We start from the raw sequence: 12,795 nt of genomic DNA, 5'->3' as shown, positions 1-12,795 counted from the left end.
GCCCATCAATCACTGATAACACTAAACAGATAAGCGGCAAAAGCTTTTAAAGCGTCGCCTATGGCCAATTTTGGGTATGGTAGTTTTTTGCGATTTCGCAGATGCGTGCAATTTTAAAGCTTGACATGTTTGGTGTCTATTTACCTGATGTAACCCCATCTTGTATATTTTACCTAAAAATTGGGTAATAATAAATGTTTTATAACGGAATGCAGGAAAAAAAAATGTTTCCCCCAAAATTTTCACAAACCTTTCGTTAATATAGTAAAAAAAAAAAAAACAACCCCCAGTGGTGATTTATATACCACCAAAAGAAAGCTCTATCTGTCCCAAAAAAATTGAATAAAATGAATTTCAGTACAGCACTGCGTGACGGGAAAAATGTCAGTCAAAGTACCGCAGCGCTGAATACTGAAAATGGCCTGGACAGGAAGGGGGTGTAAACACCTGGTCTTCATGTGGTTAACTTGTCTTCCTGTTGCTCCCCTGTCACCCTGTCAGCTGCCAGAGCCCCGAGAGGTACCCTGTTTGGTTGCCATAGGTACACTTCTGCTCATGGCCCACAATTCAAATCTTCAGGGAATAGGATTTTCTGCAAAAAATTGTGCTAACAAGAAATGTTCATGTTGCCCATAGCAACCAGTCAGAATCCTTTTTCTTTTCTTTTTCCTTTTTAAGATCTGTACTGCAGAAATAATGGTTGAAGATGACAGGTTTCTATGAGCACCAAACACTTTTCTTATTAAAACACTTTTCATTAAAAAAACTCAGTTATGGAGAGAACTGCTGCCTTTTCTGAGGTAAACACTCCATATTCCTGCCAGCACTGTACGTTTTCTGTCATGTTTCTGTATACATGGCAGGAATATCTGTGAGGAAAGACATGGGAGGACTTGCTTGCTTGCCTCTGGCGTTATACAGTCACTGCGGTGTGTGTGCTTTTTCTGAGAATCCTTTATTTAAATTACATCTACTTTGCCATAACCTAATAAACATTCTCAGCCCTTGTTATCGGGTTGTATAAAAAGCTCCTTTGCCAGAACTTTACCAAGGCTTGCTTCAAAGATGTTCTGAAACAGAATTTGAATTGCTCAGTATAAAGCAAATCAGTATGGCCTGAGGGCTTGTTCACACCATTTTCTGGTCCCGATCTGGTGCAGATCTGCAGACACGGTGCTATGCGTGCAGCGCGTTTTACCGTGTTCTGGATGCGTTCCAGTTCCTTTTTTTTTTTTTTCCTGTTTTTTTGTGGAGTGGGGCTGTCGGCTGCTAACTGCTGTGTGGTGTGCTTTCGGCGCGTTCGGGTGCATGCAGTATTTTTTCTGAACGGAACTGGGGAGAACTGGAGCCCATAAAACACATTGGGATGCATTTTTAGTGCAGGAGTGAACTGTTCTGGTCCGGACATCGTGTGAACAAGCCCTTAAGGTAACCTGTATGGGAGTGACCATTGCAGAGTAAGCAGGCCTTGGGGCCATCAACCTGCACCTGGCTTATTTCAGCTCACTAGACGGGTCTTGAGTCCAGCTCGGAGGACTGGGTGAGTGTAAATGTTTTATTTTTTCTAAGTAAAGGTATTTCTTAAGCAGAGAAGATTTACGTAGCGCAACCAGCCAATCGGTAGTAATGGATTAGATCATGCATCTGCTGAAATCATGGGGGCAGAGTTCTTTCCTCTACAACGATGTACTGAGTTGAGAAGGGTGGAGACAGATGGACACATGGCAAGTTTGACTTCTTTTTAGAAGAAGATTTCAATGACAGATATAGTCCCCTATATTATTTAAAAGGTTCAAGCGTGTGACCTGCTATAAGGTCAGGTTGGAATGTAATTGCTCTTATTGAAGCTTCCGGGATTACAGCATCGACATGTTCAATAGATAGTAATAGTACTGCTGTCACATTTAGTGTTTATCATTCAGATCTGTTAATAAAAAAAATTTCTTTCTTACAGTGCAATGAAGATCTGTTATATTTTGCTGTTTCCTATCCTGGGACTCAGTTTTGCTGTCCCAATTGAAAGAGCACCACCAAAACAAGAGGAGGAGCGCCCTGCCGAATCCGCAGTAAGTACCCTTCTTCTTCCATACATAGTGAGGGCAGATGTGTTACAGCTGAAGACAAGGAGAATATACAACGTTTTATATTTTTATTCTAATGACGAGCTCTAACATTTAAAAAGGGTTAAAGTATTTCTCAAATTAAAGTTTCCGTTAAACACTTTGGTTAGAATAGGGTTTTGGTTTTTTTAGGGGGGCGGAGGGGGTTGCTGTTTGTTTCCCTTTTGGCAGATGACTCTTCTTTTACTGTTAGGGAATTACTGAGTTACCGGTATCTCCATTAGAAGATTTCCCCTCACCTGCTCTGTGGTTGGATTTCCCGTTACTTTGTGACAGCTAGTGAGGCTAAATCTCATCAGTGAACAGAGGCAACAATACTCTAGCCAGATAAAACTATTTGTCTCAGACTAAGGTCCCATTCACACTGAGTGATTCGCAAATCGTGCGTTTGTTGCGCGATATCGCGCAAATGCTTGCATTGAGCAAGCTAGAATCGCGGCAAAATCCGCTCCAAAAAGGGTCCTGCTGTAGCGACGCACGACCCGCGACAGCGACGGACAGAGCCCCATTGCCATGCATTGGAGAGCGATATCGCGCGGTAAATAGCCGCGATATCGCGGGAATTAGCGCGCGATAAATCGCTCAGTGTGAATGGGGCCTTAAGGTGTATCTAAACCCAAAAACAAAATGACTGGAACTTATCAATTTATCAGAACTGGAGCAGACAGACTCTGGAGCAGTTACCTACAGCAACCAATCAGCTTCTCTCTACCGTTTGTTCAGTTAAGCTTTGAAAATGAAAGCAGTTGATTGGTTGCCCTGGGTAACTGCTTCAGATTCTGTCTGAACCAGTTTTAATACATTCTTCTCGCTGTATTGTTTTCCGACAATACTTAAATGTGTTGGCTGCATTCATTTTTTTTTTTTTTGCCTTTTTTATTTTCACCTGGTGATCCATCTAGTAATGCACTTCCTCACTTGGTCCCCACTGACACCTAGGCGATCCGTGAACACGTGCCAAACACGGGTAGAAAATCCATGCTATGACACATATTAACAGAAACCGACAAAAACACGCAACGCGCTTGCAGTGCCATTACTAGTTAAAATGCGCACAAACTATGGGAAAAAAACGCAGGACACTTGTCAGAAATTTTGCTACATGAGCTTCTCTTCTTTCCCACCTTTGTCACATGTGTAGGAACCTAATGAAATCAATGGGGATGTGCAATAAATGCTGGAGAAAATCATGTGCAAATGTGACGTGCATTCCTCGTATACCTAGGTGTGAACGGGGACTTATGGTGGCTCCACTCTGAATAGCAGCATTGTCATCCTGCGGGGAGGGTACTAAAAACAAGTGAGCTAGTGCAGCCAGCACACCTAAGGATTGGAAAGCTGCAATATATTACGTGTTTTGGATGGATACAGGTGAAGTCAAAACTTTCTTTTTTTTTCTCTGTCAGTAATGAGGCAAGGATGAGTAACACCATCTCGTGGCTTGCTTCATCAAGCAAGGTGAAAGAGGAAGTTCCTAGTTTTTAGTACACGAAACACTACAGGTTTCCTGTGAAAATCGTGATCCAAATTTACCATGGTTGCACTATAAAGACTGATTGAATATCGGACCAGTTACTCAATAGCTATTTTTTCTACGGACCCCAATGGTTATACTTTTGCAATGCTCAGTCACAATAGAAGATCCATAAATAACAAACTGTGAGAATTTTAGGGATAAATATTCTTATATACAGCTGTGTTATAACTATGGGAAATGGAGTGTCAGGCCATCGGAACGGTTAAACGAGGATCTAATGATGAATGAGTCACACCTGTGTGGAGTGATTTGGTGCTTAGAAAAACAACTCTTTTAGCATTCAGTGTATCTCTGATTAAGCCTAATGGTGAAATGCGTTGGGGTTGAGGATCCAGGGGGAGATATGGACAGTGCGCTTATTGCTCCTTAAATAAAGACTTTCTATTTCTGGACAAGACCCTGTGCGGTATGTTTTGAAATTTTGAAGTTTTTATAAAGCATTTACAAAGCTTGCAGCTCCATTGTTGGGATTTTAAACACAGACCAGACTGGGATTGCTGGCTTGCTGAAGTATATTGAAAGCCTGCTAAAGTTTGCTAGTAGGTTTTTTTTTGTTTTTGCTGGCACTGCCATTATGATCTGCCTACTGAGCAGGCAAACTGTGTTCTCTGTTTGCAACACAAGTTATATATTTTTTTTTCAATTTTGGTTATATTCTTTTATAAAATGGAGCAGCATATATTTCCTTCCAACATACAATCTTGCTTTTGTCACAGGACACTGGCCTGTACTACGATCGCTATCTGCGAGAGGTAATTGACGTGCTGGAAACAGACAATCATTTCCGCGAGAAACTTCAAACTGCCAATGCAGATGACATCAAGGTAAGATTGTGTAATAGAGCCAGTTATTTAATGTGTACGGCACACTTCCAGCCTGTCCTGGCATAGCTAATATTTGCATTACTGTTTGTTGATTTTGTCTTGGTGGAGGAGCAAAGTACAGTTGTAACATAACAACTGAAGATATTATCATCTCTAGAGTTTGGACTTAATTCCTCCACTTTGGCACATCTATGACATTGCTGATCTTTGGAATTTGTTGGAACACAGGCCACTGAATTGCATGCAATGCCTTCTGGTATATAATAACTTTTGTTGTTAGGAGGTGCAGTTTTCAAGGCAGTTGCTTGATCTTTGCTACCTAGTGAATCACTGATCTCAAATAAGCATGGAGCGAGTGATGTCTGAACTAAATGCGTGTTAAAGATCAGTGACTCATTAGCTACTGAATGCAGGTTGGGGATGATGGCTTCAAGCCTGCACCTTTTTAAAAAAAAAACAAAAAAAAAAACAGTAGCAGCTCCTATATTTCTGCCCTTGCACATACCACATGTCATGGTAATCAAAGTAATAAAATAAGCTCAAAGCTCCAATATGTTTTAATGTTTGTCAGACTTCTTTCCTGTGATGAGTAAAAGTGTTTTGGGGGTTATAGGGCTCCTGGATTATTCTGCCCCCACGAGCTGCTGCCCCTATTCTAGGGCTACAGCTAACGATTATTTTCATAATCAACTAGTTTTTTTTTAAATTATTAATCGGATTAAAAAAAACATCTTTTATTTAAAATAAAATACACAACTGCAGTGTTACAAACATAGTTTACTTCAGAATAAAACTGCACATTTTTTGCAATCGCACCACACATTTCAGTGTAGGCAATAACACTGCGGGTAGGAGGCGCGTTTCGGGTGCCACTGAAATGAATGGCATTGCAACGCACATTTTGTAGCAGAATTTTTCAGGCCGAAACCAAAAATGGCTTCTTTCACACAAGATAAAAAATTGAAGTCAGACTTGCAGTGCTAGTTCCCCATCTTTAATTTGATTAGCAGGAGAGTAGCATGCTTGGGTAGACTAAAGCTGGCCGTACACCTTACAACCATCGCACGACTTTAGTTGTGCGATTGGTTGTAAGGTGATTAGAATTTCGTACAATCTGCCCATCTTGGACAGGCAGATCGTACTTGCGATCATCACAAGCCCTCCCCTCTGAGGGGAGGGCTTCCGATGATTGCAGTGAGGAGAGGGCAGTGTGCGCTTGCGGCATTCGTCTTCTGAGAACGCCACCAACGCACCGAAAATTGTACGATTCTCGGCAGGTTTTCCAGCGTGCTTGGAAGACGAAATTCGTGCGACTTTACAGTAGAAGCGGTCGCACGCTGCCCATACACCTGCCGATTATCGTGCGATAATCGGCAGGTGTATGGGCACCTTTTAGGGAAAGCCTGAGGCCTTAAAGTAGGATAAAGCAAAGCTGAATAGCTAACATGAAAAGAAGACTAGAACTCCCCTTCCTGACTTCAGGGGAGAACACAAAATATTATATATTATGCAGTATGTTGTCCTGTTTGACCTGATTTAAATTTCAATCTATATTTTAAGTATTTTAGTTTTATAGTCCATAATACAACAAAAAAATATGTATAAAAACACTATAAAGTCACTTTAATGGCTATGCCCACTTCTCTTTTCAGAGTGGGAAACTCAGCAAAGAGCTGGACTTTGTAAGTCACCATGTGAGGACCAGACTGGATGAGCTCAAACGACAGGAAGTGTCAAGGCTCCGCATGCTAATTAAAGCCAAGATGGATGCCACCATGGAGGAAAGTAAGTAGAGACACATTTGGCTGGTTGTTGTTGGTTACTTGCACACCCTCTTTTTGGAGCAGCACAGGAACCACTAACGTTTTAGGCCGTGGCTCCTTTCCTACCAACTACATTGTATGCAAGCCTTCCCCCACTGCATAAATGTAGTCCTGTGTGTCCAAAGCAATTCAAAACTTGTATAGGTTAGAAGCTTAAAATGCATTGTGCCATGGTCTTAGGTGGAATAATATTTAAAAAAAATCAAAAAAGGAACAGTGCCTTGTGTAGTGGTGACTTTGGTAATAATGCAAAGCATCCCTACAAACTGCTGACACTCAAGAGACACCAGCCAGGCGTTTAAACTGAACCTTTTATCCTGTGGCTGGTGTGAACTATACTACATGTTGATTTCCTCTTTGCCCCTTGCACAATCTGTGGCGAACTACTGTGGTGAATTTTGGAGATTTGGCTATATATATATATATATTTCTTTTTTTTCCTGCATTGGCATCCAGTGTACTGGGGAGAAATGTAGCACGTCTGTATTTTACCACACTGCACATTACATGAGCATTGTGGTGTGAATGAGGCCACATAGAAAACATCAACTCATGTGCCACAAGTATAGCTTTTTGGTCTAGAGCTAGTATGTGACGCTTGCACACAGATGTTTTGCTTCATAACAGATGATACATGTTGCAGTATTTAATTATCTGTTCACTGTAATAACCTGACTGCTTTTGTGTTTTTTAGATGTTCAGATTGATCACCTTGCTTTATTGAAGCAGTTTGAGCACTTGGACCCCCAGAACCAACACACGTTTGAGGCCCGGGATTTGGAATTATTGATCCAGGCTGTAAGCATGACACAGTATTGGGATGTTACTATTTTGTTTACAACACACTGATTGCCTGATGATAATGTAACCAGAGTATAATTTATTGGATCCAATTTGTGCGAATGTTTATATAGATCTGAACAAATTTGTTGAGACCCTTACAGCTCATTGATGCACTTTGCCTATCCTCCTAAAAAGTTATGAAATTATAAGCAATTTTCTTATGTATATCTGCCTGCCTTTGCTTTGTCCCGAAGTAAAGCAAAGAAAGTTTGAAAAGACATATATATGACTGCCTTTACTGCAAAATATATACTAAAATGGCTTGGGCAGATAGCTTGGTACAACTGGAAAAGATTATAAATAATTGGATCTTAGTGATATTTCCAACTAACTGTGTTCTGTAAGTAGTATCACACTTGTCTTCAATCTTGTAATCAGTCAGTCAGACTATTTAAATAGAGAAAAGTGGTTACTGTTCTATTTGGTATCATGTGCCCCACAATGGAAATGGAAAAAAAAAAGGAGAGTTGGCTGAGGCTGTCAGAAAAAAAAATGATAGACCAACACGTCAAAGGCTATGCACCCATCTCCACGTTGCTTGATGTCACTGTGACTACAGTTGCAAATATTATTAATAAGTTCAAGGTCCATTGAAATATGCAGTGCTTTCTAACACTGGGCAGTATGTTTCACTCCAGAATTCTTTGATAGTCTGGGGATTTCATTGTGCCCTTTACTGATTCAAGGCAATCTGTACCAGATGCAGCACAGTAGCCACAAAACATAACTGAGCCTTCTCCATGTTTCACAATAGGCACAGTGTTTTTTTTCTTTGAAAGGTCCTTTTTTCCCCCGTAAAAATAGAGCTGACGTGACTTGCCAAAAAGCTCCAGCATTGTCTCATCTGTCCAATGGACATTCTCGTGGAAGCATTGAGGTCTGTCAATATGCATTTGAGCAATTTCCAGTCAGGCTTTTTTAGGTTTTTCTTTTAACACTGAATTCCTCCTGGGCCTACTTCCTTGAGCTCACCATCACTCAAAAAGCAATGGAAGATGCCATCAGACACTAATGTACCTTTTTTTTTAACAACAGCTAATCCGCGCTAAATGGGTACCAATAAGCTAAGTGTCAAAATTAAATATATATATAAAGTCCACTGCCGTGCCAACTATGTAGTGTGAAATTCTTAAAACAATGCACCGCACTGAACCTTTCAATTACTGAAAACAAATAAATACAGGTGAAACTCGAATAATTAGAATATCGTGCAAAGTTCATTTATTTCACTAATGCAACTTAAAAGGTGAAACTAATATATGAGATAGACTCATTACATGCAAAGCAAGATAATTCAAGCCGTGATTTGTCATAATTGTGATGATTATGGCTTACAGCTCATGAAAACCCCAAGAACCCCAAATCCACAACCTCAAAAAAGTAGATTATTACATGCAATCAATAAAACAAGGATTGTACATAGAACAATATCGGACCTCTGAAAAGTACAAGCATGCATATGTACTCAGTACTTGGTTTGGGCCCCTTTTGCAGAACTTACTGCAATTACTTTTGCACGATATTCTAATTATTCGAGTTTCACCTGTAAATATACCCCTATGAGAAAGGTCATAAACTTTATAAACTTAATAAAATCAACCTCAAATAAATTATTTGAATCCAAGGTGATACAGTCTTATGAGACTTGATAAGTGTCCAATAAATCAACCAGTGCATAAGTGTTCATATAGATCGATATCAAACAGTGCACAAATGCAGATTAATGTTCATATAAATCTGTATGATATACTGTGATTTGGGAACTAATGCCTCTAAGAAAATCACGGAGTATCTTCCTTCAATGATCGATCTCCTCTGATATATATATATAATAAGAAAATAAAAACACTCACCAGAAGTTTCTGACCATGCATTCAAATGGTCATGCTGAGCAAGGGTGAGCGTGCTCTACTTCAATACCGATCCTCCAGCTGTCACTTTAGATTTCGGTAATCATCTCGCCCCTCAAACACCAAACGAAATCCAAGGAGCTCCCCAACTCGATTAAACGATCCACCCCACAAAGGGAAAAGGGATACAATAGTGTAGTATATCGAGATAAAATATTTATTAAAATGTAACTTACAAGTAAGTATACAATCATCAGCAGGCTGGTCAAGCGTCCACCACAAAACTAGCCTCAGACGAAAGTAACACAGCACGCACCACTTCCTATGCGTTTCGTCACTGGGACTTTTTCAAAGAGGGTGTACGTGCTGAGTTAGGGAGATACAATTTATACATCTCACCATGAATAAATTTACATAATCTGATAACATGGTATCCAATCATGTCATAAAGACATGAAATTAAAAACAACACCCCTTTTGTATACAAATATTTTTACCCAAGAGTCCCAGTATTATCCAAATGAGTACATTAAATACTTCAAATCTAATTCTATGTTTAATCCTCCTGGATGCAGTGAACCCAGGGAGTGAATCCACTTAGTCTCATTCTGAGAGATCTGCCTCTTGAGGTTAGAACCCCTCCAGTGTTTATGCATTTTGTCAATCCCTATTAGTTTGAGCCCCTGGGGTTTTTTTTCCATGGGATAATAGAAAGTGTTTAGAGAGACTATGTTTTTGATATTATTTATATGTTCATGAATCCTTACTTTTAGCTGCCTAGTAGTTCTACCTACATATTGGAGGCCACATGGGCACTCCAACAAGTAGGTGACGTGTACTTGAACAAGTAATACATTTTTTAATAGTAAAGGTTCTACCGTTCACGGATGTAGAGAATTGGTTAACTCTGATTCTGTTATTAGTAACTTCACACACATTACATTTTTTACATTCTTTGTCGACTTATTCTTCAGCAGTTCACTTCTATCCAATCGGACTATCTTCCCCTGTATGTCTTCTGTATATTCTTTTTTATATCCTTTTTCTTGGAAACGTTTTAAGATATTTTTTGATTGTTCCTCATAGGTCACATAGTAAGGTACAATTACGTCGGACGGATCTCTCAGAATGAGACTAAGTGGATTCACTCCCTGGGTTCACTGCATCCAGGAGGATTAAACATAGAATTAGATTTGAAGTGTTTTCTTACTAATGATTAGCATTATTATCAATGTATTTAATACTCTTTTGGATGAAATGGACCCGGAGACCCGGAAGTAAGCCCTGGCCTAAATCCTATCGAACATCTATGAAAAGAGCTGAAACATGCAGTCTGGAGAAGGCACCCATAAAACATAGGACAGCTGGAGCTGCTCAAGAAGAGTGTTAGCAAGTGCAAACGTCTCATTGAGAGCTACAGAAATCGCTTGTGTGCCGTTATTACCTCTAAAGGTCGTGCAAAAAAAATATGAGGCTATGGGTTCCATGATTTTATTCATGCAATTTTAATGTTTTATTATTTAAAATATTCTGTAAAATCATACAGCAACGTTTGATGGAATAGACAATGACGGCTGCCAAATGTTTTGTCAATCTTTTAGTTACTTCAGAGAAAATTGTGGTTTCTTTGTTGTGGAAGGATACCAATAAATTTGTCCGTGTGTGTATACTACACTTTAATAATAATCAGATTGGGTCTTGAGTCAACTAGCATTACTACATGGTAACCAGCAACCTGCTGTGAGCGCAGTTTTCGCAGTTCCTATGCAGCTCCTATGCAGCATTGTAGGCTGACCCATTCTGACCTGTGATGCATTTTGAGTGTTTTTTAAGACAGTTGGCACAGTAGTCACTTTAGCTCTTGTCAGGGAGCTCTCGGAGGGCTGCAGCATTGTGTTTGCATTGAGGAGCTTATTCTTTTAGCAAATTTCATATGATCAAACCCCTCACAATGATCTGACATGTTGTTTTCAAGAATTCAATGAGCCTCCTTTTTGATTTTGCTTAGGCCACAAAGGATCTAGAAAACTATGACGCTGCTCGACATGAAGAGTTCAAACGCTATGAGATGATGAAGGAACATGAGAGAAGGGAATATCTCAAGTCACTGGATGAGGACAAAAGAAAAATGGAAGAGGCTCACTATGAAGAGCTGAAGAAAAAGCACAGGGAGCATCCCAAAGTAAACGTACCTGTAAGTGTGCTAGAGCATAGCTTGTTGTTATGTCACCAGCTTGTTTAAACTTGCAACTTTTGGCAGTTAAAGTGAACCCATCATGTTCCATAATATAATATACCTGAGCCTAATAAAGTATATACTCTGTGGAGCCTGCAAGTACCTATGCTTCTCTCCAGGTGAGCTCCTTTGTGCCTGTAGAGGATCCTGTATCCAAACTGAGATTCATCTCCATCTGTCAAGTATCTAAGCCTCTACTGACCACAAAGGTTCTGGCATTTGACAGTTAAATGACAGAAAGTAGGGTATAAGGCTGAAGGGGTTGGTGCTTAGCACCTACTTCGAGTGGCCCTGGATACAGTCTGGGCTTGGGATTCTGGGTCCCCCACATGACTAAAGAAACTTATGTGAAGACATGCGCAAGTACTTGTGCCTGCATTTTACCAGTAACGTTAAATTATATACTTTGATGAACATAACAAATTCACTTTAAAGCTGAACTCCAGGAACAAATGAAAAATGGGCCTCCCTCCCCACTGCAAGGGTTTACTACTCGTTTTGCCTAGTTGATGATGCATAAGGGGATATTATTACCTTATTCATCGTTCTCCTCCCGTCTGACTCTACAGAATGTGGACAGCCCTCGGTGTCCTGCATTGTTGGGGTGATGACGGATGGTTTCGGAGAGCTAGTCACACTAAAAGGAGAAAGCCTTTGGTATTGAGGAATACAGAAAGTATATCACCTTGCTTATCATCCCCTAGGCCAGGGCTCAAAATTTCAAGTCCTGAGCTACTAGCCAGGCCTTAAGAGTTACTAGCCATCAGTTGCCCCACCTAACCCTTACCCGGCCTTAACTCCGTCCCTAAACACACCCACTTAAATAATCTTATGATTCTTATCTTATGATAGTTGCCACTTGTAAACGGCAGATGAGGGATTCGTGCTGCAGGAAAACGCAAGTTCCTGACACAGGAATCCCTAATCACACCTGAAATATACTGTAGGTGTGAATGAGGCCTAATATACACATACACTGAAAGTGCTCATACACCTGCTGATTATCATACGATAGTTGTGGGTGATCCCGCGATCGTACGATAATCGGCAGGTGTATGGGCAGCGTGCGACTGCTTCTACTGTTGAGTGCGTGCGTTTGTCATCTGTTTTGTCATCTGTCATCTGATGAGTGCATTTGTCATCTGTTTTGCTTGACTTCTTCTACTGTAAGGTCGCACGACTTTCAACTTCCAAGCACGCTGGAAACACACACACACACACACAAATATAATAATAAATCCCCCCAGCCCCCTCACCTGTTCACGTCTTTGCAGGGAGGAGGCTGTGAGCAGGATCGATCCCTGGTTATCCCCAGGGATCGATCCTCCTCACATACATTCTTTCCTTCGGCCGAAGCTCAGAACTGTGTAAAATATTACACTCAACCACCCCCGAGCCCCCCAGCCCCCTCACCTGTTCACGTCTTTGCAGGGAGGAGGCTGTGAGCAGGATCGATCCCTGGTTATCCCCAGGGATCGATCCTCCTCACATACATTCTTTCCTTCGGCCGGAGCTCAGAACTGTCAGAGCTCCGGCCGAAGGAAGCCAGAGCGGACAGGAGC

The 12,795-nt window shown here is 40.7% G+C and overlaps 1 protein-coding gene across 1 annotated transcript in view; it reads left to right on the top strand.

The window, feature by feature from the left end:
• Positions 1-12,795, top strand: part of LOC108800660 (nucleobindin-2-like) — a gene marked incomplete at its 3' end in the record, with an annotated part of 40,524 nt that overhangs the window by 6,005 nt on the left and 21,724 nt on the right. Inside the window, exons 2-6 of the mRNA XM_018572653.1 lie at positions 1,955-2,066; positions 4,374-4,481; positions 6,134-6,266; positions 6,999-7,102; positions 11,006-11,191. Coding sequence (XP_018428155.1) covers positions 1,959-2,066; positions 4,374-4,481; positions 6,134-6,266; positions 6,999-7,102; positions 11,006-11,191 — 639 coding nt within the window. The remainder of the gene's footprint in view (positions 1-1,954; positions 2,067-4,373; positions 4,482-6,133; positions 6,267-6,998; positions 7,103-11,005; positions 11,192-12,795) is intronic.

This window comes from Nanorana parkeri, unplaced genomic scaffold (assembly GCF_000935625.1).
Source record: "Nanorana parkeri isolate BGI_ZX_2015 unplaced genomic scaffold, ASM93562v1 scaffold2094, whole genome shotgun sequence".
Taxonomy (NCBI): domain Eukaryota; kingdom Metazoa; phylum Chordata; class Amphibia; order Anura; family Dicroglossidae; genus Nanorana; species Nanorana parkeri.
Note: the sequence above shows the minus strand (reverse complement) of the source record. Positions and strands in the feature narration are given on the sequence as shown.